Genomic DNA, 26219 nt, shown 5'->3' with positions numbered 1-26219 from the left:
TCTGGATTATCCAGGTAACAATAAAAAAATAACCTCCAGAAGTGGATTGAAAGAGAGAAATCAAGGCTTGTCTAGATCAATTATTCTTGAGCTTCCCAAGCTCCAGTAGACTCGATTTGGATCAGTCACCATATGCGTCATTTGACATAAATCAATGATTCTTGTGCTTCCCAGATTCCAGTGGATTCGATTGGGATCTGTCATAATATGCGTCGCATTATGGTCTAAATTTGAATTTTCAGGTGATAATGAAAAGAAATGTCCAGTTTCTGGTGATCTTCTTTCCCGTGGTAGTGTGAAGAAAACGGGTCAAGATAATGGTGCTACGATTGGCAATCAGGAATCCACTTGTGTTCTTCAAAATATTTATTTGAGAATTGGGAAAAATTATGATAGACAAGCTTTCCGCATCAAGAATTGAACAAGCATTTGGCTAACAAACCAGAGAGAGCGAGGGACGAAGCTTCTTCCTCAAAGCCGGTGACGCAAATCCTATGAAGGCAACACCAGAAAATGACTTGGATGGCTAAGAAACGAAGGAGACACCAGCAAAAGCCATGGAAACAAACGAGTAAATGGTAAAAACACTCTGAAACGCACATTAAGAACCAAGGCTCGCCATGGTTGCTAGTGAGGTCCCTTTCCAATGAAGGGCATTCCATCTGTGGTCTGACTCTTAGTGAGGCATTACTATGATCCAATGGTGCACTATTTTGGCCATTAAGAGTCCCCTTTTCCAATGAGGATATTTCTTGCCAGCAACTCAAAATCTTAAATTTTGGAGAGATATGAAATGAAGAAAATGTGGTATTTAAGAAAACTATATTTGGATATTAATTCATATTTTTATTGCTTATTACATGTTTCCTGTAACATTTCTCATGAATCCAAGTCAATTCTGAACTTTGAGTCAGACAAAAATGTACCGTTGCTCATCTGAAGATCATATTCATGTTCATATTCCCTATTCCTATTTCATAGTTTTATTTTGTGTTTAGGTATCCATTCTGGTCACTGCTGATGTTCATCTTGGTCTGTTTGTAAGCTAAGTACATGAACTCAAACAATTGCCTCCAGATAAGTTCAGAATAAAAACTAACAAAGACCAGCAATGAGGAAAGTATATGGTAGAATTTACTTACACATGATGATGGGTTAGAAGGTATAATTTTTATGGAATGAAGTAAATCAAACTCGATTATGAAACACCAAAAGTTCTATTTGAAAAGTTTCCTGAATCCATCCAATATTTTGAGTGCTCTTAATTCACCAGTCCTCATATCCCTCAACCTCCTTCGCAGTATCTACAGCCCAAAAAATTGTAGTTAGAAGAAACTAGCAATGAAGATCAGATAGACAAGACAGGATTTTTTGATTCTTTCTAAATACCATAAGAATATATTTGCAAATTGAAGAAAAAATTTAAAATGATGCAAAACTTACATATTGAGAGCGAAATAGGATTCTCCGTTCACTAGTACAAAGATCAATTGCTAATTGTCTCAAAAGCAGTTTACGGTTTACTTGCTTAGGAGAAGTCACACCTAAATCAAGGTACCCAACTTCCTGATCACACATGTTCGAAACCCAACAAAAAATAAAATAAAATTAGAAATTAGATAAAGGGTAACATTTGAGTTCAATGAAAGAGTAGTACATGAGGGTTCCTTGAGGACCACAGTGACACTCACAAGTCTATATTATATGAAATGTGGAAAAATATTACAAGGGCATTCCTGTCTTTTTTCAAAAAAATTTAGAAGTTACTAAAGGGAAAGAGACTAGGGAGTGTGTATGCAATATTCATAATTCAAAATTGTAAGGGGATAAGCAGCAATTTCCCTGATTTTACAGGGGATGAATAAATAACCTTTAATTTTAATGAACATGTACGATAAATTAGATGGTCAAATGTTTTATGTTATAGAAGTAGCTGAAAAAATTCTTACATCCAGAAACTTGGTGTATTTTGAAATGCTTGCTTCACAGCAGTCTAAGATGCATTGAAGTGCCTGCTCTTCAATCTCTGGATATCTGCAGTCTTTCTTAGAGGTAGATTTATTTGATGATGCAGCAGCCATCTGGAGCACAATTTTGAAAATAAGTGAAGCAAGCTGAGGTAGATATTCATGCAAAGAAATAGATCTCACTTAGACCAACGGCAGATAAAAATTCTGAAGGCAGTCGTCCAGATGATGAATGCAAAAACTAACTTACATTCTACCATAAATGGGCTTCAATATAACTACCTCATCAATCACGTCACCTAGCCATCCGACAGTTTCTATTGAACCAGTAAACTCAAATGGCTATGGTCGTCGACACGAGGAGATTGAATAAGGCCCGTCTGTTAAAGAATTCTCAAACTGACAAGCCAGATTGTGACAATTTCACCACCAGTATTCGGAAGTTGATATCATACTGATGGTGGTTGTGCATCCAAGGAATGTCATTGCGAATGACTTTCTCAAGGTTGAGTTGAAATTACTTCAGGTAAAAGTTTCTGAGCCTAAAGTCAAACCTAATGTCTAGAAGTTTTGGGGTTAATATTTATATGCATGTGATTTCAAATTCCAGAAATTGGACATTTGGAATCAAATTCCAATACTTCTCTGAATAAGGAATTACACAACCACATTACTGAGGAGGTTGAGAACACAAACTTCTCCAAAGTATCTGCCCATGTCTGGAGGACTAACTACAAGGTATGCAAAAGCCATCAGCTCCAGTGGCCAGCCAGTTATGTGCAAAGGAAACCGCTGAGACCTGCTAAAAGAGTATCAACTGTAAGCAAGAGAATCAAATGAAATATAAACTTTCAAGGACCAAAGAGATGCTTAATTCGGGTTTTTCTTTAGAATGAACCAGTAAACAATCAGTCTAATGCAAATCGACAACATTTTCTTTAACATGAACCAGTAAACATTCAGTCCAATGCAAATCGACAACAATTACTCACGTAGATAAACCGTGCTTAAGTAGAGCCTCTCTCTTCTCCCTATAGCATTTATCCGACTTCTTAAGGGACAATACCAGCTCAGCCGAATCATTTGGGTTGGCTCCCTCCTTTGGAACAAACCCATAGGAAAGCAGCAACTCCCCACTTGATTTCTTGCCATATGAAATGAAAACCTGTCGAGCAGTTCAATTGTAAGTTGATGGATAGGTCTACTAAGTCATAAGAGGACTTTGCAGTCAATCAATGGCAAAACCACAGATTTGTTTACCTGCTCACCTGGCTGGTAAGACCGATCAGTTGTAAAGACAATCCCTTCTGAAGCCTTGTCATAGTCCAGAAAGGTCTCAACCTAGAAAATCCACAACCCAATACTTCTCTTATAATCACATAAAAGCATAGCTCAACTTTTCTTCACCAAGATCCAGGCATGGGTAAAACCACAAAAATAGGTACATGCATACTGAACATAGCAAAAATGAATTAGCAACCAAGAAGAAATAAGGTTAATTTGAGAAACATTAGACCACTTAATAGTTTTTTTATCATACTGTTAGTATTTGATGACCCAATTCCACAGAAAATAATATATCATGTTTTTTATATGCATATATACTGTAAATGTATCTGCATGTCTAAAGTATATATGGTAGTTTATGCCCTTGTAGAAATATTGGACTAAACCATTGTTGTTAATATTCTTTTTTGTTCAACAATCAGCAGTGCTGTTTACCTCAGAGCTATGATTAAGCATGTCTGCCAAAGGGACTAAGGCAACTTTTTCTCCCATTGAAGGTAACCGAACCTGTAATCAGAAAAAGCAACTAATGACTAATCAATTTTCCCATAAACATCCTCTGAAGACTGCAATGTTGTGAATAGAAATCAAATGTCACAAAATTGGGACACAATACATAGACTAAGTACGTTTACTTACTAGGCGTGAGAATAGAATCCCAAATGACCATTTGAATGTGTCAATGTTGAATACCTGAAATTTTAAGTGTGTGAAATCACAATAAAGAGGAGGCAACATTTTATATATGCATGTAATAAGAGTCTTAAACCATAAAGACACCATCAAAGCTTACCAATTAAAAGGATTATAGGAAACATATTAGAAAATAATTTATTATTGTTAATAATGGGGTTTGTCAAGCTCATTTACCTCTTCAGGAAACAAATTAGGATACTTGGAAAATATTCTAAGCTGTAAGTCTTTGAATCTGCCATAATTTGAGGAAATATGTCAGTGAATGACACTGAATCACATGTAAAACAAAGAATCCCATGAGAGGAAGTTTCAACTGAAACAGAGATGTAAAAAATCCTAATATGAAACAAACAGAGCATGTACAATATGGATAGGACTGTGTAGCAAGTAATCTTATTCATTAGACAACTTTGCACCATTTTCATGTACTCACTCTCAAGTGACACAGTAGCAAAATAAATCACTAAATAAGTTTGCACTTAGACAACATGTTTAATGTGGTTCTAGATCAACAACATTTGGGCCTTAGACAGTCATGCAAAGCCTATGTAGCAAAGAAAACACGTCTATTTTGAAACAAGATTAGGTGTGCAAGATGCAGTTTATAATTCAAACCATGTGCTGTATCATTCCTCAAAGATGAAGCAAACACTCAACGTAGAATTTAGAAGCATATAAAGTAGCCTACGTTCCGGTGACATCGGTAATCCTTTGAATGGCCCTTTCCTTTATCTGAGATGCTACCAAATACATGTCCAGTTCTGATTGAGACCTGCAATCATTTATAAAGGCTGTAGAGGAAAATCTGAGAGTAGAGTTTTAAGCAAAAGAGAATAAAACCACATTAAAAGTTTAAACATTAATGTTTAGTTTTAATAAAAATAGAATAAACCAGCATTAAAAGTTTAAATATTATAGGTTCTATAATTCAACTCATCTTTTAGAACTCCAACATTTTAGCAAATGTAAAGTTTGAAAGTACTCTACCAGTATAAAAGTGAATATGGTTGCCGAGGTAAGGCTGAGATGTAGTTCTTCCATCTGGAAGAGTCTCTGGCATTGGCTTCAGAGATGAGATAAGTTGCAAGCAGAGGCCAGTCTGGAACAGAGTTTCCCTTTAACACGGCACCTGCTTCCGGACATGTCCACTCCTAATATTCATTGTGATCTAGATTAGAACATTGGTTTTGAATTACGTCTCTAGATAGTTAATTTTTCTTAGTCCCTGAATGCTTTTCAGAACTTTGGTCTTGACAAATGCATTAGTTAAAACTTCAGTTCATAGAAAACCAAAGTCAGTACATTACCAAAATACTATTTATAAGGAAACAGAACAGAACCAAAAGGCATCCCATCACTTTCTTTGGAGCATTGTGAAACCGGGAAAGGAGACCTTAAAAATGAAATTTGGCACCAAAAAGGTGAGCAGACCAATAAACATATAAGTGAAAAATTCTTAGCACTTGTAACACCATGTTGGGTATCCTTAAGAAGAATTCTCTGAGGCACCAAACGGAGAGAGCCTGTGGTCATAATATAGAGCAAGGAAACTATATCGTCGGACAACAAAACAGAGTCCAGTCATCTTAACACATTGAACAGGAGGATAACACGTCAGTACACCAAATTCCGCATACGACCAACATTTTCAAGCTGTACAAAGAAAACTTTTGAGAACAGCGAGCATTCCATTCGTAAACCAAATGAAAGATTGCCAAACGTAATAAAGTGCTACAATGTACCATCTCAATTTCTGAACAGAAAGCTGATGCAAGTTATTAAGCACTAGGCTTACTGAAGAAAAAGGTAATGAAGTACATTGAACGAACAAAAAAAAAGTCTATGACAGTCCTGATAAGATGAAAATGAAGAATTATGAAAATTACCGAATCGGCCGTGATTACAAGAGGGGGAGGAACGAAAAGCAACTTCTCCCCCTTCCTTATATTCTTGAGAGCAACGAGTCCTCTCTCCCCAACCTCGACCTTCTCTATTGCCATTTTCTGAGGCGGTAGTCCTGATTCTGATAACCACCTCTCCAAAGCTGATGCGTTTTCAAGGGAATCTATCTCACAGCCCCAAGGAATTATTCTGTTCACCGCGACTCTAGTGGATGCTGAACACCTTATATGGATTGGACGATAAATTAGCGAAGGGCAGGACGGTCTGTGATTCTGAGATGGGTTCTGGGGGAAACGAGGTATAAGAGAAGTACAAAGGATTTTAGAGGCTTCCGCCATAGCTCTCCAGGAGAGACAAGGGAGCTTCGAAGTCCAAGCCTTATCTGAGAGAGCGAGATTTTAAATTGGAGAGAAATATGATAAAAATAAAACAAAGAGCAGTAAGTTTTCATTTGGCGGTAAGGGTAACTATATAGGAAATCAAGGATTCAGTAGCCAAGAACTTGTAGCTCCCAGCAACCCAGTGATTGTACCATTATGCCCACAATGATTTTGCAAAATATCATCGGATTTTTTGTATTGTTATCCATTTAAATGATCTATCTTGACCCCCAGCGGGACAGCTCCCACTTTCGGCAAAATGCCATCCATTGCGAACCTTCTGGCCTGCCATTCTCCGTTTCTCTCACCGGCCAAAGCCCTATACCCGAAGGCTACATTCCGCGGAACGCCGAAAGAGCTGAATCCGAGAAGTCGTTTCAAGCCTTCCATTTTCCCTATTTCAACGTTCCCTGCGGAGAGGAATTTTTTGCTCCATGTCTGTTACAGTTCATTTAACAAGCAGAATTCGGAAAACTTGGACTCTGACAAGCTGAATGGTAGTGGAAATGAATGGGATTGGCCAACCTCGATTTTGATTTTTGGCTTGTGGGCTGGACTAATGTATTACGTCTTTTTGCTCGCGCCGAACCAGACACCGGTAAGCATTAATGTTAAACAATACCAAGGTTTTGTTGTATCTGAAATTCTGTCAGCTACTTACTTCCTCCTTTAGACAATATTTTTTTTCTGATCACTGATGTACATTAAGATTCTGTTTGATAATAAATATTGTAAACTTCCAGACACAGGACGCCTATTTCTTGCAAAAGCTCTTAAATCTCAAGGGCGATGATGGGTTTCATATGAATGAAGTGCTCGTTTCTCTCTGGTACATCATGGGTCTCTGGCCGATAATCTATAGCATGCTACTAATACCAAGTGGTAGAAGGTGAGTAAACGCATGACATTTTAGCCTCCATCAGCTGCTTCTGAAATGAAAATCTTATCGCTCTCAGTTTTTTATCATCATCTCAATCAAGAGGGGAAACCCCCCTTCAGATGATATCCACTATTTGCATTCATATTAAAAAAAAAATGATTGAAATACAATCATAAAATGATCCGTCTCTTTAAATGAAAAACGTTAACTGAAGTGAAAATCTAACAATGTCATAATTGAAGTGCAGCTCGAAGAGCAAAATTCCTGTTTGGCCATTCCTTGTGCTCTCATGTTTTGGCGGTGCATATGCTCTTATTCCTTATTTTGTTCTCTGGAGGCCTCCTCCGCCGGCTGTGAAGGAATCTGAACTTGATAGTTGGCCCCTGAAAATCCTCGAATCAAAAGTTACTGCTGCGGTATGGAACTAGCAATGGTCAAATATTTGTTTTTCATTACATGAAAATACAGCCTTATTTATTGCAGGCTTAGCATGAAATCATTTGTATCTCTGTTGCATACTAGGTGGTGCTTGCTGCAGGTTTGGCCACTATCACATATGCCGGTCTAGCCAGTGGTGATGTATGGAAAGAGTTCTATCAGTACTTCAGAGAGAGCAAGTTTGTAAGTGCTTAATGATGCTAAGTGCTGATGTTTTATAGACAACTCATTGTTTCTCAAGCCTTCACACCAGAGCAAGTCATCTAGTTTAGCCGAATTGCAGTATTGCTTTCAGTGACCTGTAAATATGATACCAAACTGGTAATGTAGATTAAAACCGCCCCAATCAAACCTTCCTGGAAGGAATGGGATGACATAGAGTTAGAAGTCAAACCAGTTCTACATGGGGGACTAATAGGACCCTGAAAATGTGTTTGAGACTAGAGTGTCTACTATATTTACTGCAAGAATCTATAAGCATTCTGCAATCTCGGACAGAAGAACTTAAAAACCGACTAAAACCCGGGAATGTAAAGGTTTAATCTAGTAAGCTGGGAACATACAAATAACTGATCTATCTGGATGTTTTTGCCAGAAAACAATCTACAAGCATCATTAATGTCTGATTGTAACTGTCTCAGCCATACTCGAGGTATTTACTTGTCATCGTTCGACCTGTGCAGATCCACGTCACATGCCTTGATTTCTCTCTCTTGTCAGCATTTTGTGCATTTTGGGTCTACAATGATATGACCGCAAGGAAATGGTGAGATCTCTGCATTATTTTTTTAACCTGAAGAGAATTGGAATTCTGAGTGATATCTGCCTTTTGTCATAAAAACACATCAATTCAAGCAGCTTTTTCCCTTTGCAGGTATGAAAGAGGAGGCTCTTGGCTTTTGCCGTTATCACTAATCCCGTATCTTGGGCCTGCTTTGTATCTTATACTGAGACCACCTCTTTCCACTTCTTCCATTACAGATGAAAATGACTGAATTTTTCAGACTTTCAAATTTGTTTAGTTGTACAAAGAAGCCTCCATTTTTTATTTGCTTATGGGGGTCGAAAGATATTTGTTGATGCATCTACTAATGTCTTTTTTAACCACAAGTAAAACCAGAGTTCCCACTACTAGAACTCAATTCCGACTAGTGGATTCAGTGCCCCGGAAAAGCTTGTGGAGTGTAACGCGGAGCCAAGTATAACCTGAACGCGCAAGAATGGCTATCCTTGCACTAGTTACAAAGTGCTGTTGGCTATATTAAAGATGAAAAACTAAAACCACTTGAACATGCAGATCAAGGTTCATGTCTGAGGTCCACGCACAATTTTATTTCCAATCAAAAGGGCTTACTATAGGTCCAAAAAAGGTGTCCACGTGAGGACACCATAAAACAAGAACCTTGCACTCAAAACCAGAATTACAGAAAAAAGCGCTGCTCCAGCAAGTGATTCGAGAATTAACAACCAAAATGATAGTTAATGCTCTAAATATCTAATCCGGCGCATAGATACACATATGAAAGAGACGTCTAGATCAGCTCTGGTACAACATTCTGAGCTCATCTTTGAATTTTGTTTTCAGTTGCTCCCTCTTTAACTTGAGGGCGGCAGTAACAAAACCAGATTCTGGTGTCCACGGATCTGACATTAACTTAATCTTAGCTGGAGTTTCAAATTTGTCCAGCTTTGCTACTTTTGCTGCCTGCACAATGCAAAGAGATTTCCCTTGTGAATACAACATATCTGAGTTCATGAAATCCTTGCACAGAAACGGAGCTGGAAACTTTTTACGATTACGATTCCTCTCCACACTCACACACAATTGTATGAGCACGTGTGACAACAATTAACAAGAAAGACCTGTCAAATATCCAGTAAAACTACTTTCTTCAACGGAGCGCAAACTCTCTGTGACCAAATCTCTTAACTAATCTACAATTTCAGTGCCTTCGATCAAGTAAATCCGCTAGGATCTAAGAAAGATCCTAAGGAAAAAAACGGAAAACATAAAATTCCAGGTTGAGCTATGCATGTGCAGAAGTAAAAGTCTCTCCAGAATTTTGGTTAAGATGTGACTGGCCCTTGGATAAATGTTATGACCTCCTATCAACTTTCTACTTCACATTATATAAAAGAACTGTAAACGAAATCCGGCTCCTGTACTAACCTTTAAAAGGGATTGCTGGACTTCATGAAGAGTCTCATTTTTCTCACACAGATCAGCGACATCTTTGTACTCAATACCATTACTGTGGGCCCAGCTTTCAATAGCCTTGAATACAGGAACCACCAAGGCCACACAATAACTATGTAATGGATCAGCATAGACCATGACATTGTCCACGTAGTTGCTTGATGCAAGAGCTGCCTCAACCTGTTAGACAGATAACAGCTCAGCTATCTCTAAAGCTAATTAACATACCATCCTATGTCAAGGAACACCAGGAGCAGATTCAACCACCTTCCCAAGGGAGATGTATTCTCCGTGTTGAAGTTTCACAATATCCTTTTTCCTATCTATGATTTCAAGGCATCCATCATGGTGAAATTGCCCAATGTCACCAGTATAAAACCATCTTATTCCTCTCTCATCTACCTGTAGGATGCATTAAATAATATATAAACTATACGTGATGAAGGTGCCTTCATAAAAAGTAAAGTTAGACAACTCACTTTGTAGACCTCATTTGTTTTTGCCTCGTTTTTAAAATAACCCCGTGTTACATTGAATCCACCTACTACAACTTCACCTCGAGGCATTGGTTTATCAGACGTCAGATATCCTCCTTCTTCCCAAGAGACAAGCTGTAAAAGCAAACATATTTATGCAAACCATTAAGAATGGATTATGTTTCTTTTACTTGGATATAGCAGTAGATAACAGTACTAGTTTACAGAACAGTAATAGCTTACCAAAAAAATTACAAAACATATCAATGTAATGCAGCGTGATAATCAACGACTAGAGAAAGCAATTGCCTATCTACTGCTCGCCTTTGGACTTAATGAAATCACGCCCTTTCTCAAAAAACAATTAAGAGGAAGTAATTGCTGTGTTTGATGTAACCTACCGCAAGTCCAGCTAGTGAAACATTTCCTCCACAGTGTTTTTTTTTTCTTTTCACATGCAACAATGGAGATCATTAAGCACCCTAAGGACCAAGTAATATCATTAGTCCTAGTGCTGAATGAAAATACAGCAGGTGAGTTTCAAACTCTCCTCTTAATTTGTATGTTAATCACTTCATGTACATGCATGTTAGCTGCTAGCACTCCAAAGCAATGGCCTCTTGATTGTTAGACAGCAGGTCACCCGATGGCTAAAATCAATAGTTGTTCAAGTGAACATTTTCTCTCTTTTCTGTCTCTTTTGGCATTTCTCCTAATTTGTGGGAGCTGACTGTTGTTCTTCATCTTCTCTCAGTAAAATTCTCTCATTTGTCAAAATAAAATAGAACCAGATTCAAGAAAGTAGCTCATGTGGAAAAACAAAACCTTGACATAGCAACAAGGAAGAGGTGGGCCCACACGACCCACAGTCAAGTCATCTGCTTCAGAAAAAGCTCCTCCAGCACACGTCTCAGTCAACCCATAACCCTGACCTATTGGGGCCCTAAAATGAGGAGCAAAGTGACCGTCAAAAGAATGTATTGAAGCATATATAATTATTTTTTTAAAAAAAAATTGGTTGCTCCGGACAGCTCATCCTACACCACTATAGGAGTAGGATGAGAGAGATGCACAAAGCCTACATTATGTTATCATAAATCAAAGACCCTGCATATTCATATATCTGAAACAAGAAACATTACTAGCATTTATTCATACCCCATGCATATGTTGATGAATCTTTGTGTATCACCAGATAGAGGAGCTCCACCACAAAGCATGAATCTAATATTGCCCCCTAGAAAAGAACGTATCTTTCTAAAAACAAGGAGATCCCAGAAAAATTTTTCTAGCCCCCAAGCCCCAAGCCAACTTCCCTCAACAGCGGCAAGTCGACGTTTATATCCAATATTGAAGAGCGTCTTGGCTAATCCACCCGTTTCCTCAACCTAAAGCATTAAAGAAACTATTCAGCTTTGCAATACAAATATCTTAACAAAGCAATAAGGAATATTTTATGAAGCCAATAAGTGCAAGATATTGACAAAGTAAAACTAAAATTGGCCCAATAACAAAGAATAGCTAGTCAACCTTTTTCCACACTCCATCTCGAATACGATCTAAAATAGCCGGGACTGAGGTCATAAGGGTTGGCTTCAACACAGTAGCATCACCTTGTGTCCCTTTCTTGATTTTATTTGAAGTATCAGTTAAAGTTAGCGCAGAACCATAACCTATTGCAGTACCTGAAGACAACATCACAATCTGGATATGGACAATATGTATTTTAACTGATCAGTAAGGTTTTGAAACAATCAAAACTCAAGTAAAAAAAGATTTTGCAGTGATCACACATACCTCAGCAGCAAGTTCAAAAATATGAGCAAGAGGCAAGTATGCTAAATAAGAATCATTCTTTCCCAGATTAGGGATGATTGTAATCACTCCAGCAGCAGTAGCCACAATGTTTCCATGAGTCATCATTACTCCCTACATTATTAAGCTAACTTAAGAACAAGAGCTGAAGGGAGAAGGAGAGACAGACAGAAAGAAAGAGAGCATAGAATTTTTTATAAAGAATGTTATTAATTATACAAAAGATAAAAGATTAACTCTCTTCCTGGGTTTCAGAATATTCTTCGGATACAGCTGCACAACTATGCCTTGCCGTTACCACGATATGATCTAAAGTAATTAATCAGGAATACTTAATGATGGAACCATATGTCTTATATAACTTCTTTATTAAAAATCAGTTGTCACAATAAAAGGCATCCCCTTTCTTGGCTCACTTCCACATGCTCTTCCACATACTTCTCCACTGATAGACCCGCATGAAAGTAAATGGAACCAACCACATTTCAAATGGCACAGACTAAACATAATATACCAGATGCCATAACATCTATACAGAGAATGATAATCTGGGAGCAAAATTTACTGAATTGCTTTCATCACACAGAAATTAATCTCTGACCAAAAGTGGGACACTGGTGTTCATTCTACACATAACCCAGAGAATAGTCAAATGTAAAAAGCACTGCACTTGTATGAGAGAGAGATTTCTGGTTAGAACTCCTGGTTAAAATTCCTTGTTAACTTCTCAGAGAATGGCTAGCAATTAGTTTCTGTAAAAGGGATAAAGTCCTACTGTTAGAACTCCTTGTTCACTTCTCTTCTTTAATATGAAACAGAATTATCCCAAATTGAGCTACAAGAAAAGTAGAAAGAAGCAAGAAAATCAGACCTTAGGTAATCCAGTACTACCGCTTGTATACATAATGACAGCAATATCATCATTGGCAGGAAGTCTAGGTACTGCTGGATTCTCTTTTCCAAGCCTTTCAACATCTGTAAAGGATGATATAGTCCAGTTCATACCACTGCAGATATTTGAATCAACTGTAATCCCATCATCTTCGAAGTACACAACATGTTTTATGGTTTCCAAACTACTGCAAATTGCAGCAATTTTTTTTAGTAGCTTTGAGTCACATATCAAGGTTGTTACTTCAGTCTGCAAGATACACATGTTAAAGAACATTAAAAGAATGGCCATAATCAATAGAAAAAGGGAAAAAATGCAACATTGAGAATATTTACAATCAGAGATATATTTGCAATGCTTGTAACGAAAATAATCTCAGTCTAACAGTGTTTAATATGCATGGGCTCCAAAAGCTGAATAAAATGTCATAACTATCTAGATACAAAAAGCATTACATTAAAACTATTTTCTGCCCATAGTTACTTATGTTCACAGGAGAATATGCACCAAACTTGATGGGTCGTGTAATATTTGAATAGACAAACAGTAGTGTGCTTTTTTAATGCAAAAAAAGTAGCACAATAATTATTTTTTCTTTACTTAATGTCCAATGCACAATTTCATGCCACTCACGTCAGACCTTCCCTAAAGCCTTCGATGTTCCAATCTCATCCATTGAGAATGTTAAAGAATAATCCCACATTGATTAGTGAGTATAAAGATCTTTGGTTAATTAATTAGGGAAGTAGGTTCCTTACATGTCTAGTCATTTTGGGATAGGCCATGGACCCTGTTGATTTCTAGGGACGAGACATAAACACAAGAGATCTCAAGAGAAAGAGAGAAGAGAGAAATTCTAGCTCTTGGGAGAGAGAAGAGAAGAAACCAAGGGAGAAAAAGAAGAGGAAAAGAGAGAGGTGTATGGACAAATTTGAGCCAAGAAAAAGAGGCTTGAATGCTCTACCCCATGCCTTGAGACTATATATATAATTGTGTAAAAGTGTTTAAATCATTACAATGCCCTTAGGGCTACATGCTTCAAAAGGAAAAAGATATAAGAGGACATACATTAACTTTCATAATTACAATTCTATGCCATCTCTATAAAAGTTCTCCTTTTTTACGAGTCATGCTACCCCTACACACGTGGGTGTCTCTTAACATTACGTCACATGACATCAAAACTGGTGCTTATATGTGGGCCTCCACCCAAACTGTTTGTGTGTAAAGCCATAAAAGAGGGCCTACACATGAAGTTAAGTTGTAAAAAAAAGTCTCATATGGATTAGTAAGTGTAAAGATCTTGGGTCTATTAGTTGAGAATGAAATTTCCTTTCTCGACTAGTCATTTCGGGATGGGCCTTGGACCCAACTTCACAAAGAATTTGTATCTAACATGGAGGACAAGGCAACAACAACAACCAATGCTCACAAGTAGTTCTCTTAATTAGTTTGATACAATTCTATTCATATCAGGTCTTCTTAAATACTAGCTTCCATAATATTCAATCATTGTGTTCTGGTTCTGAGCCTAACCCTCCTACAAAGTTGCACCCCACACAAACACCAAGATTATTCAAGAATCTTGTTATTCATGGCTCAGTTGGGTTGATGGGTTCATTCAGTATGAATAATATGACTGCATATCTTTGAGATTGGCAAGTACTTTTACAAGTATTAAAACTAGGTCCAGGTCCACTCCAAAATAACTAGCAAAAGTTAAGAGACATTTCCGCACAAATAACTATAGGATTCTTCAAAACACCCTCCCTCACATCTAGGACTATACAGATGATGGCATGAAACATAATCAACTTAAATGAGGCACAGACTAGGCCTAACAAAAAAACATGCACTACCCTGAAACCATGTTAAATTTAATCTATGTCCATCAAAAACTGAACACCCACACTTAGAAAACCGTTTTTGAACTAATAACCATAGGTTTTCCAAACCTGGACCAGTGTGAGACTATTCCCACTAATAAAATAAACATAGATGAAGTAAGCATTGTTTATGCTAATACAAGTGTTACAAAACCCAAACCGAACAGGGTGGTTGAACCGAATCCTAGCCCCTACCCAAATCAAAGAGAGATAAAACCTGGAAATCATTCAAAACACCACTGACTCGATTGGTTCAACCAATGAAGCAGCTAACCCAGACCAATCAGCTGGGTTGTGCAAGCAGGGAGAAATTTCTCCCTGGCCTAACTAATTATTACCAAATAAAGTGCAAAAGGTTCCGTTATTATAGGCAACTCTTTTTATTAGAAATGCCTTAAAAAAATATTAAACCGATCCCATCAAAATGTGACATCTAAAGAAAAATACCAAAATCACGAAAGAAAATGTTGAAACCTGTCTTTTACAATTATTAGAGCAGCCCAGGAATTCAAGAATTCAAGATTCCATTTCTTTACATTAATATCCAAGAGTATGTCTCTCCAAGTAAGAGACAATAGCATATATCCATATATCATTTTCCAGGAAAAATGGTGAAAATATAACAAAAAATTCTCTCCAACTGAAAAATTGCTAAAACAGTTCTTGGTGCCCTAAACTGATGCCATTAGAAAATTATGTTAAATTCTCCACAACTGAAAATTCGATAAAACAGTTCATGACGCCCTAAACTGATGCCAACAGAAAATTATGCTGACCCCTATCAAATCAGCTGACAAATTTTGATGGTTGGATCAAGTAAGTAATTAATGGCTAAAAGAGAATATTACTAGAATTTGACATGAAGATGAAGAGAGAGAGTGAATGCAGAGAGGACAATGAATGGATAAGAAAAAGAAAAAACAGCACTTCCCTTAAAAAATCTTCACTCTCTCCACAAAAAAACAAAAATACTAAATACTGCTGAAGAGAAGATGTATATGTTGAGTGAAAACATAATGAAAACTTGAAAACACACTTGTATCGAAAACAAGCTTTGACAGAGCATCAAATTTCAAACATGTCTACTAGTGATGCATTTAAAAAGAAAAAAAAGCTGACCTCATTAAGTGAATGGATAAGCGCATCCTCGCCAAGGGAAGCATAGATGGTCACAACTGTGATATTTTGGCGGAAACATCCCTGTCATCAGCCATGAATGCATTATTTAGGAGAAAACCAAGTACACAAACAGAGACTTGCAGAGATATATTGAGAGAGAGACTGCATAGATATATATACTTCAGATACAATACATAAAAATTAACCTTAAAGAAACCAATATAGCTTATCTGTATTTGACCATTTCATCCATGGATGAATCACCATACACCTACTTCCAAGTTGATAAAAGAAGAGCTATACTGGCTTCAAACATTTGCCAATCATAACATCTTGGTACATAAACATGTACAACATGTTTTGCATTGAGATAGTGAAGCCATGGTAGAATCTTTTGTTAATTTTTCTTTAATATATTTTATTAAATTCAATGTCTTGGAAAAATATTTTATTAAGGGTGGTACCTTTGAAGGAAGAAAAGTGAAAATGAACTTCTTAAAGGTTAAAAGGCGAAAAAAAAAAAAAAAAAAAAAAAAAAAAGATGACAGAAGCCATGAAGACCACCTGAAAAGCAATTAACCATTCCGGCCTTGTCTCAGCAAAGATTGCAGCTCGACCATTGGTAGCATGACCCAATCTGGTAAGCCCCGATGCAAAACTGCAAGCACGATCAAATGTCTCTCCATATGTTTGCCACTCATAATCCCCAAAGTGTAGCTTCTCAAATTTCCTACCATCCCCAGCCGTGATTACTTCTCTATTTATAAGCTTTCGGGACCCAAGACATCGATCCTTAACATGCTTTCTGCAAGCTTGCTCAAAAAGAGCTGCCATAGTTGAAGCACCCTCCCAAGGACATTGAATCAAGGTGGGAAACCTCCGGCTTTGCAAGGTAAAGCCAGATTCCCCACCAACATCTAATACTTGTTTTCCTCTTTGTTTTGCCTTTTTCTTGACCAAGAGTAATGAAAATAACAATGGCAGAATAAGACCAAGAACAAGTGCAGCAGTAGTTCCAGGTAACCCATTGTTTTCTCTTACCAAAGAGTAAATTTCATTTGCACGCTGCAGAAGTGGAGATTCTACTTGGCCTTCTCCAGTATCTCCCATCGTGAATACTTGCCAGATATCTTACCACTTCATACTAAATGTCCACCAAGTAGAAGTCTGAAATCAGTATCAAGACATAATTTCATGGTCATGCTAAAAATATCTACACATGAACAAAGCATAAATCATATAGACTCAAGAAGACCAGGTAAAAGCACAAAGAACAAAATGAAGTAGAAAATCTGCTTATTATGTGTCATATAAAGTATCATTTACTATCAAAACGACACCAGCTATCACCATGCATACCTATTTCTTTTTTTTTGCGGTGCTTGAACAAATAAAAAATTCAAGAGATCAACAGTGAGTAGGCAAAGATGAATGCTTATTCTGTAAAAATTTCAAATGGCAAGGTAAAAAAATTAGCATACAGGATTACAATCTTTGAGATTTTCAATCCAGCTCTCGTTGTCCGATCTCTAAATAAAAAAATACAATAGAATGTGCGGCAGAGTACTGGCAAAGTTTCTGCTCTTGATAGAGGAAAAAACACAGAATCACGACATGTATACTAACAGGACTCATCAAGTCATCTTGATTGTCAAAAATGTAATTCAGCAGACAGAGACATACAAGCAAGAAGCCTTCGATCCTGCAGTTCAAGAAAGACCTAATTTCATATTCATCATTCCAAGTTTCAGCTAAGAAAAAAAACTAAACTAAATAATTTAGTTCAAGATACTGGATGCACATCACGAGAAGAGCACGATCCAGAAACTAATAGAAAAGAATGAGTCCTCTAATTTTCACGATCCAGAGCTCTGCCGCTGGGGCTCATGCACCTAAATTTGTCCATGTGCCACCCATGCCAGCCTCAGCTTCCATCGCAAAAACGAAAAAAAAAAAGGAACACCACAGAGTAGAAGCTTCTTACGACCTAACACCGAGTCCAATTGACGCATATTACATCCATCCGATATTAAGATGATCTTATAGACAAGCAGAATAACGTCATGGAAAACAGAGTTAACGAGCTTCCAGTCGAAACTCCAAAGAATTTTACCTTCCGCGAGAAAAACTAGCAGAGTAGCAGTTTCCCTGATGATGGAGCCGACACCAGTCCAAGGCCCTTCATTAGTAGAAGGAAACTGGAAAAGACTAGAGAGCGGAGGATCGTGGATGGTAGCGTTGATATCCCAAGTATTACGATTTAATGATGTAATCAGTTATTCCAATTTATTAGTGCGCCGTGGAATGTGTGCTTGCTGCGATCAAGGGAGCGGGCCACGTCTCACCTGAGCGGCTTCCAGAGTGTCAGTGGCAGCTGATAGCTGATTCGCAGCACGTGAGGGTCTCCCAGGTAGTTTCTAGGCTATCGCAATTCTTGTGTTTTCTGTTCTCAAAGCAGGGCAGGTGGCACGCCCCCCGAGTTTTCGGACTTCCCCAAGGTTTCCAAATGACATTCCTTTATTGCCTCGGGAATTTGATTCCGTTTTTAAGGCGGGGAGAGGGCTGGCAGGCCATATTCACGGGCACACATGGGGCATAGATAAAAGATGTATAAAAACTACCTAGGCATACACATGCATGCATCATACATATGTTATGTGCCTACTTACAGATACGGACTGATAGTACACTTGCAAACATAACTGGTTTTGTTATTTTATATTACAAAATACGTAAAATATATACCATGAAATTATTTTTATTAAGGGGGCTTCGCAACTGCTAAGCTTAATGATATTGAATACGATCTGCAGCAATGGCGAGTCTCGTAAAAATGTCTCAAAACTTGTAGAGATTCATTTCAGCAAAAACGTTACACAAGTTTGCCATGCAGAATAGCCGATTTTTGAAGAAGTTTTGAACAAAAAACAAAAAAAAAAACAGAAAACAAATCCAATCCGAATATTGTACTAAATAACATATGTCATTAACAAACTTGGTAGCTTGATAATCGAGAGAAGGATGGCTAGAAAGAAAAGGGAAGCAAAACTCAAATCTTGTAATAGATACAGAAAATCACAAATATATTTGTTTTCTCTCATCTTTCCTAAATCCCAACATACCCTCATCAGCAACCCCAGTTTACGCAGATTCCCACGGAATCATCCTCGCCACAGCTTTCCCTATAAATAACTAGGTTTCAGATTTTCAGTGCAAATACAGCGAAACCCTCTAATATCCTTCTACTGAGGGCTTTACGCATGAACCTCTTTCTCAGGATTCTGCAGTCCCTGCTTGCATGCAGCAGAACCACTTTTTCTGCAACCAAAGCACTATCGAGTTAAACAACTGATGATACTCCAAAGGACTGACTTCACTCTCAAATACTGGAAGTGAGACTAGGAACAGAACAAGGATCATCAGAGGAAAAATAGAAAAACTGCAGTACGCAGCGGTCTCTGAGCTTTGCCTAGTAAAACATTAAACAACATCAAATAATAACAATTTTCGGTGCTTCGAGATCCAGGTCAACCAAAAATACAAATCTTACAGAACACATTTGAAGCGACGGATCCATCAAGCCACAGGACTAAATATAATGCCAACAATTGAAAAAAGGTTTAAAACTTGAAACAATTGTATATATAAAGTTTAAAAGCAAACACAAAATCATAAACATCTCAAATTGGACAAGAAGGAAAAGGTAAACAGGACACTTTCTTCAACCTATCAATGAAGTTAGCAAGGTTTACTTTACCAATTGGATGTTGGATCAGGATCAGGTTAAACTGACCTGCCAATTCCTCAGATTCGATGCATGTCTTAAAAGATTCAGGATGAGACATTCGCAATTTTATAGTTGATGTTCAAAGGAGAACACACACTCTGATGACTTACAGAATTAGTCTTGGTTGCATAGGCCCCCTGTTTAAAGGTTGACTCATCCTTTCCAGGTGAGTCAGGGCCTCGGGCATTGCCACCCGTCTTCTTTTCATCTCTAGCTTTGTTGAATATGACAGTGAATCCTTCAGCTGATGCAGGGTCATTGACGTCCCATTCACCAAACTTTGGTAGCGGTCGACCTGTGTCCTGTCCCCATTCAAAATAAAAATATATATATATAAAGAGTATGTACATTGAATAATTCATCTTTCATGCAGCATAAGCTCTAAAATGTATATCCATTATGAGGGGCTTAAGAAAACATGAGGACAACAAATCAGTGCTTTGGTGAGAGATAGATAGATAAATAGATAGATAGATAGAGAGAGAGAGAGAGAGAGAGAGAGAGAGAGAGAGAGAGAGAGAGAGAGAGAGAAAGAGAGAAAGATGGCTAATCTAGCATACTAATTTGGTCTCCCAGGCTGAAGCACCAGCTACAGATGCTAAGCCTGGTAGAAACCCTACTCTAGCTAGGAGAGAATCTATCACCAAATACTCAATCAAAGTTATTTTTCCAACCTGAAGAGCACTTGCTGGGTCCGGTTTTTCAGTAGAAGGCACATAAACTTCTGTAAAATATATGACTAAGATTGAAACTCGGGAACCACACAAAATTGACCATAACATGAGCCTTCATAGCCTTCTAATACTGCTGGGAAGGGCAAAAATGTGATCCTGAGTTCTTCAAGATGAGGGCCTTCACCATTTAAACAAGGCACATATTACAGGAGCACGAGTACCACTATCAATCTTACTACAAGTTTATGTAATGAATGTAGATGATGCAATTACAATTGATTTGACAGTACAGAAAAGCATATCTTCACCCTGGCATATCCCCCAAAGATAAACACATCAAGGGCTAGTGACACCAAAATCTGAAGCAATTACTTCACCACATAAATTGAATGGCACATATTACATACATCTAGAGTTCCAAATTTCAAATCAAAGGACAACTTATAGATGCTTACAAAAAAAAAAAAAGTGTTGGATTAAGCCTAGTTTATCTTAAAATGACTAGCCACTTAGGAAGCCTATTACTCAACCTCATAACAAATACTATTTCTTAACACTTAGTGAAACTTTTTCCCACTCAACATTTCCTCTCAAGTCTAAACTTATACATAACGGGCCTAAAACATAAGCACAAACTCGCAACTGAGCACAAACTGAATCTTGGCCCCCACACACATCCTACACTAATATCATGATTAGATTGAGCCTAGTTTCATCCCAAAATGGCATGTTCATCAGCCTTATAACCCAACCACACTTCTTAACACATATCAATTTGAAACTTTTCCTACTTAACACTCTCTCTCATATCCAAACTTACACACATATTGGACCTGAGACATGGGCAATATACATGGAGCACAAACTCACAATTGGGCACACAACACAAACTACGACCGGATCTTAACACAAGCTACTATTATACAAGGTCATGGCCACTAAAATCTGCCTTGAGCGTTCAAATACAAGTTATTAACGATATGATAAGGCAGCATTATCATAGTATTAGCTCCGCCAAGTTAATCATTGCATACATAAGGATGGAAGTGGGGCAGGTTTAACAAGGACCCTGCTCCGGGATCAGTCCATAGAAGATGCTTCATCAAACCACGAGGTGAAAGGCGGTACAAAAAGCATAAATAGTTGATGAATGCACCCTAACATGATGAGTGCTCTCGCACAATGCAAATAAACTTCCCTAATTCCTTTTTTTTAAAATCATCAGGAAAGAAACTTACCTCATTAGGATTAAATCTCTCATCAATGTTGAACAGATAAATCTGTCTCCAGCTATTTTTCTTGTTAGCAAATTCATTATCTACCCTTATATCATTTATTGGTGCAACAAAAAAATACATTTCATCATTCAGAACAAATAAAATAGTAAATAAAACTGACTTCCCTCTTATTCAATAGAAGATAAGAGTATGGGGATCATAACAGACAAAACAATTACAGACTTCAGAACAATCCAAGTAAATGTAACACACACAACCAAAGACCTAGTAAATGAAGAAAAAAATTCAACTTAACTACTTTTTGTATTTAAATTTCCTTTCCTTTTCTTTTTTTCCCATAATTTGTAAAAGCAAGAGGAGTTATATGACCTGCCTGGATGCACAAACAGCACAAGTTTTAAACATTCAATTGCTTCAATCACTTATTAGTCTGTATTGCTTCTAAAAGTTACTAAAAACAGTAACATCTAATTTCTACCCAATACAGATGGCAGTAACATCTAGTTTCAGCAAATGTATACAACCAAAACAAAATTCAAAGCCACACAGTTCTTCTCCAGGAAAAAACAATTAACAACACCAAGGAACCTTTTCATAAGCTCCACTTCTCTCATCTGTGTTGTGCAAAACATCCCTGCATGTCAACAATAGTAAACATGCAAATGATTGGCGATATGTGCAACAGCAGGGAGCTCAATGAATAGAAGATAGAACATTCCAAGCAACCCAAGGGAACCCATCAGTTGCATAATCACATAGGCCCAGTAACTAACTGATGGAAAGCAAGCTCCTATTATTACAGAATATAGCCCGTCAATTTGTTGATATTTTTTCTACGCATTTTATTTTACTTTGAAGCAGTGAAAGGACAGTTTTCTACAATTCCCTGTAACAAGGATCTAAAAGAAAACTTTGCTACCAAAATAGAAAAAGGTAATGCATCAGTTTGTACAACAAGCACCATCACAATTTGGCTTCATTTTGAAAGTTCCTTGAGTATTATGAGTGCCCGTCATTAGTTAATTATGGACTAGCCCCTAGCCATGAGTTGGTCAAGCAGGCAACTAGGAAGTATGGAGACATTCTGTGTAAATACAAATGCAAATCCTTCTATAATAGATTTAGTTACTCAAATCCTATATAAATTCCACTTCTATAATGTATCTAATATTGAATTTGAAGAATCCATATAGAAGTCATGGCAAAAAAATAGAGATAATCTTGCATATCAGAATTATTAAGAAACAAAATATGACTAAACCTACAACTTGACCTCAGAAAGGATCTTTGAATCATGCAAATTATTGCATAAATTCTATACTACATTGCATGGAGAGCCGTCAAAGCATTCCCTAGAGAATCTCACAAAGAAACTTGACAAAAGCAGGATTCTGAGTTCACCTGGAACTATGATTAAAATAGCTCGTACTCTCTACTAAGCAAATACAAATTAATTCAAACTTCTGTAGACACTATTTGACCTAAAATAAGAAAGTCCTAAAAATAAAAAGAGATTGTAAAAAAATGGGAAACTCCTAGGCTAAATGGGACACTAGCATTAATTAAGAAACTCTTAAGACAGATACTTTCCTGATTAACAAAATTTTCAAAATTGAAAAAAAAAGAAGGAAACACCATACAAAAAACAACTACAAAATAGAGACTCTTACAATAGTTAAAGACAACTTGGAATCTTCTAAAAATATAAACAGTAAATTAAGAATCTATTGTGTTTATGGCATCATTAGGGTGCTCGATTAAATTAATTTCAATTAAAAAATGCTTTCCAGATAATATCAGAATAATAGAAGGGCACTTTTGTGCTCCTTCATGAGACAGCTCGCTAATTTCTTCTAGTCGATCATTTTCTCCAACCAATTCAGAACCTTATACAACAACGGCAATTAGTTGAGTTCCACCAATGGCTCAGAGAAGCTTTGTGGAAGTTTCATTAAAGAAACTCATCGACCATTTCGTATTTTAATTATACGAAACACCATCTCCATATCATTCCAAATGTAAACAAATAAAACACCATCCTCACCATAGTGTAATATCTGTCTCCAGCGGTGATTTATGTAATACCACCATTGCTATAATATAAGGGGTAAACCTTTCTGGACATTGAACATTTCAGGAACAATCTGACTGTATGTTAGTCTATTTTATTTGACAAAATGAAGGATCCAAAATTTGACCTTTATTCCAGTTTTGAACCTTTTTCAAAAATTCCAAATCCCTATTCTATTGAACCAAAAGACTCTGGGTTGATCAACAGATCTCGCTGATTGAATAGAATCCTTTAGTTGAACTAGAACAGAGTTTATGGAACCATACTGAATTTTTTAAGATGCAATATCACCTTACCCATTTCCCATTAACTACCCAAAATCCAAATTTATTATAAAAATTTTTTGATCAACAAAAGGCACACAGACAAAAATCATCATTTATCTCATGCCACTCGTTAGTTGTAATACAGGATATACAAACTAGTCATATAGGGTAAAACGAATGCAAGCACAAATCCTAAAGAATCAAAGAAGATCAACTAAAATATTTTCAAAAGGGGACAGATGAAGACCAAATGACATTGGAATGCACCTAGCTAGTAGTCAAGGAAACAAAAGCCAAGGCAGAAAACAAGTGCCAGAAGATGATATTTCTTTGTGATTCTATTCCGACAAATTTTCACCCTAACCGATGCCTACACAAGAAATTGAATTAGAAGAACAGGAAGAAGCACTTTTTGTTCCCATCCTTTTCTTCCATAATACATAAATGCTTAAGCAATCAACAGAAGACGATGTAAAATTTAATATTCTATTGAACAGCCCTATAAAACTTCACAAATAGTGAAGAATAATACTCCTCAGCAGCTAAAAGCCTACAGTTTGTTAAAAAACAGGTAGTAAATGGCAAAAGGTTGTATACATGACATCAAGGTGCATGATGGTTTGCAGTACCCCAAAAGCTATGATACTTGAAATGTTGTAAACCACAACAGGTGTCACAAGAAAATAACAAGAAAGAGTTGTCATAAAAAAACACAATTTTTGGATGTAATAATCACAAATACACCCAACCAAAAATATCAAGTAGCTTGAACAACTCAAAAAGTAATAAATCCAAGAAACTAATTTATAAGAACTAAGATGTCCTTTGCTTTCCCAAACATTAGGAACTTATCATAAAGCTCAGCCATTGGTAATGATATAAGTCTTTTCCTACAAGATCTGCTTGATAGAAGGAAAATTGTGCATCTTATTAGAGCATGTAGCCTGGAATAAACTTAAGTAGTAAATAAGAAAGAAACTCCAACATCTGGACTAAATAAGCACAATTGCATACACATCAAGTAAAAAACATACTAACAAAAAATAGAGAAGGATAACAAATCATAATTCCATGAAACACAATACAGACGACAAAATCACTAAGGGCACGGAAAGAGTAGCCCACTACAACAGAAGTAAAACGAATGACGAAACCATAAACATAACCAAAGAAGTCTCTTGATGACATAAAACCTTAATAAAATCATCGACAGGGTAAGATAGGACATGCTCCCGCACAAATTTAGTGAATTTAAAAAAGATGAACGTTTTAAAATTAACAGCAAAGCAACTGATTTACAGACTCTATTGAATTATAACCAACAACTTAATTAATTCAACTCATTCCAATCGGAAGGAAGTTAATTAATATTAATAAAGATACAAATGTTGAACAGAAAACAAACTACCCTAGCTCTGCATATGACAAATAAAACAAAACAAAAAACATAACAAATAAACAGATGAGAAAAATCTCCATCAATCGCCAGAAACCCTTCCATCAATCATCACACAAAACAGACACACAAACTCTCAAAAAAAAAGACCGGAAAGTTCAATCCGAGACACATAATACCATGACGACAAAGCAAATGCATCAGAATTTGATTAAAAAAAAAATCCAATTGGTCCAGAACAAATCGATCAACATAAACGCCCAGAAAACTTCGCAGTAAATCGAAGGAAGATTCAAAACAGAGAAGCGAATCATACCGACATGAATTCCGATAGAAAGACAAAATCACGAAGACGGCTACGATTACTCCTCTTAAAGCGCTCTCAGAAAATGAAATGAGGGAGAAACAGGGGGAGACATTTATACTGTCCGAGTCTTGGAAGGAGGTCGTATACCGTAGCTTATTATTTCGATAAATAAACGGGCCATGTGAGAAGTCTCCGTTATAGTCCCCGATGCAAGTCTCCGTTAATAAGCTCGAAGGAGTACGTTAACGGAACGAAACGGAACGGAGTGGGGTACACGTCAGTACGCCTTTCTGGCCGCGTAGCTGCGTAGGTTGAACGATGACCCTTGTTTTGGTAGCCCGCAGGAGTACCAAAATCAACAACTTGGCGCCGACGTTCCGTTTTGGAACTTCCTCGAGTGGGACCATTCTTAATTTCTTTCCGCGAGCTGTGAAAGTCATTGACTAAGTCAAAAGGTTCGGACCATGGACGTGGGGGCCGCGGTTGTCAACTTCTCCACGAACTGGGGCCCACAAACTTAAGAAACCAAAAAAAAAAAAACAAAA

General features: G+C 37.1%; 3 protein-coding genes across 7 annotated transcripts; 1 reads left to right on the top strand and 2 right to left on the bottom strand.

The window, feature by feature from the left end:
- Positions 1–1027: 1027 nt before the first annotated feature.
- LOC137942202 (ribulose-1,5 bisphosphate carboxylase/oxygenase large subunit N-methyltransferase, chloroplastic) lies at positions 1028–6386 on the bottom strand. Its single transcript, XM_068787906.1, has 12 exons — positions 5837–6386; positions 4938–5101; positions 4639–4722; positions 4125–4182; positions 3894–3947; positions 3690–3761; positions 3228–3308; positions 2960–3132; positions 2664–2766; positions 1950–2081; positions 1444–1566; positions 1028–1304 (listed from the first exon to the last, which is right to left on the bottom strand). The coding sequence occupies exons 1-12, from the start codon at positions 6188–6190 to the stop codon at positions 1218–1220; spliced, it is 1485 nt and encodes a 494-aa protein (XP_068644007.1). The 5' UTR covers positions 6191–6386; the 3' UTR covers positions 1028–1217.
- Positions 6387–6466: 80 nt separating this feature from the next.
- Positions 6467–8657, top strand: LOC137942203 (uncharacterized). Its single transcript, XM_068787907.1, has 6 exons — positions 6467–6830; positions 6976–7121; positions 7360–7528; positions 7635–7733; positions 8234–8316; positions 8425–8657. The coding sequence occupies exons 1-6, from the start codon at positions 6492–6494 to the stop codon at positions 8543–8545; spliced, it is 957 nt and encodes a 318-aa protein (XP_068644008.1). The 5' UTR covers positions 6467–6491; the 3' UTR covers positions 8546–8657.
- A 197-nt stretch (positions 8658–8854) lies between these two features.
- LOC137942201 (long chain acyl-CoA synthetase 8) lies at positions 8855–18197 on the bottom strand. Of its 5 annotated transcripts, none has more exons than XM_068787900.1 (12): positions 18049–18196; positions 16497–17102; positions 15936–16016; positions 12910–13179; positions 12021–12152; positions 11754–11927; positions 11382–11611; positions 11049–11166; positions 10227–10358; positions 10015–10149; positions 9721–9927; positions 8855–9255 (listed from the first exon to the last, which is right to left on the bottom strand). In XM_068787900.1, exons 2-12 carry the CDS (start codon positions 17043–17045, stop codon positions 9088–9090), a joined length of 2196 nt encoding a protein of 731 aa, XP_068644001.1. In that variant the 5' UTR covers positions 17046–17102; positions 18049–18196; the 3' UTR covers positions 8855–9087. The 5 variants fall into 5 exon arrangements, with proteins under 5 accessions (XP_068644001.1, XP_068644005.1, XP_068644002.1 ...); XM_068787904.1 differs by having other exon boundaries at positions 16500–17102; XM_068787901.1 differs by having other exon boundaries at positions 16497–17079.
- Positions 18198–26219: the final 8022 nt, after the last annotated feature.

The sequence above is a fragment of the Aristolochia californica genome, unplaced genomic scaffold (genome assembly GCF_029961685.1).
Source record: "Aristolochia californica isolate CCGP_79_NKW_82.1479 unplaced genomic scaffold, dmAriCali1.0.hap1 SCAF_9, whole genome shotgun sequence".
NCBI classification, from domain to species: domain Eukaryota; kingdom Viridiplantae; phylum Streptophyta; class Magnoliopsida; order Piperales; family Aristolochiaceae; genus Aristolochia; species Aristolochia californica.
This window is presented reverse-complemented; position numbering and strand designations above follow the sequence as displayed.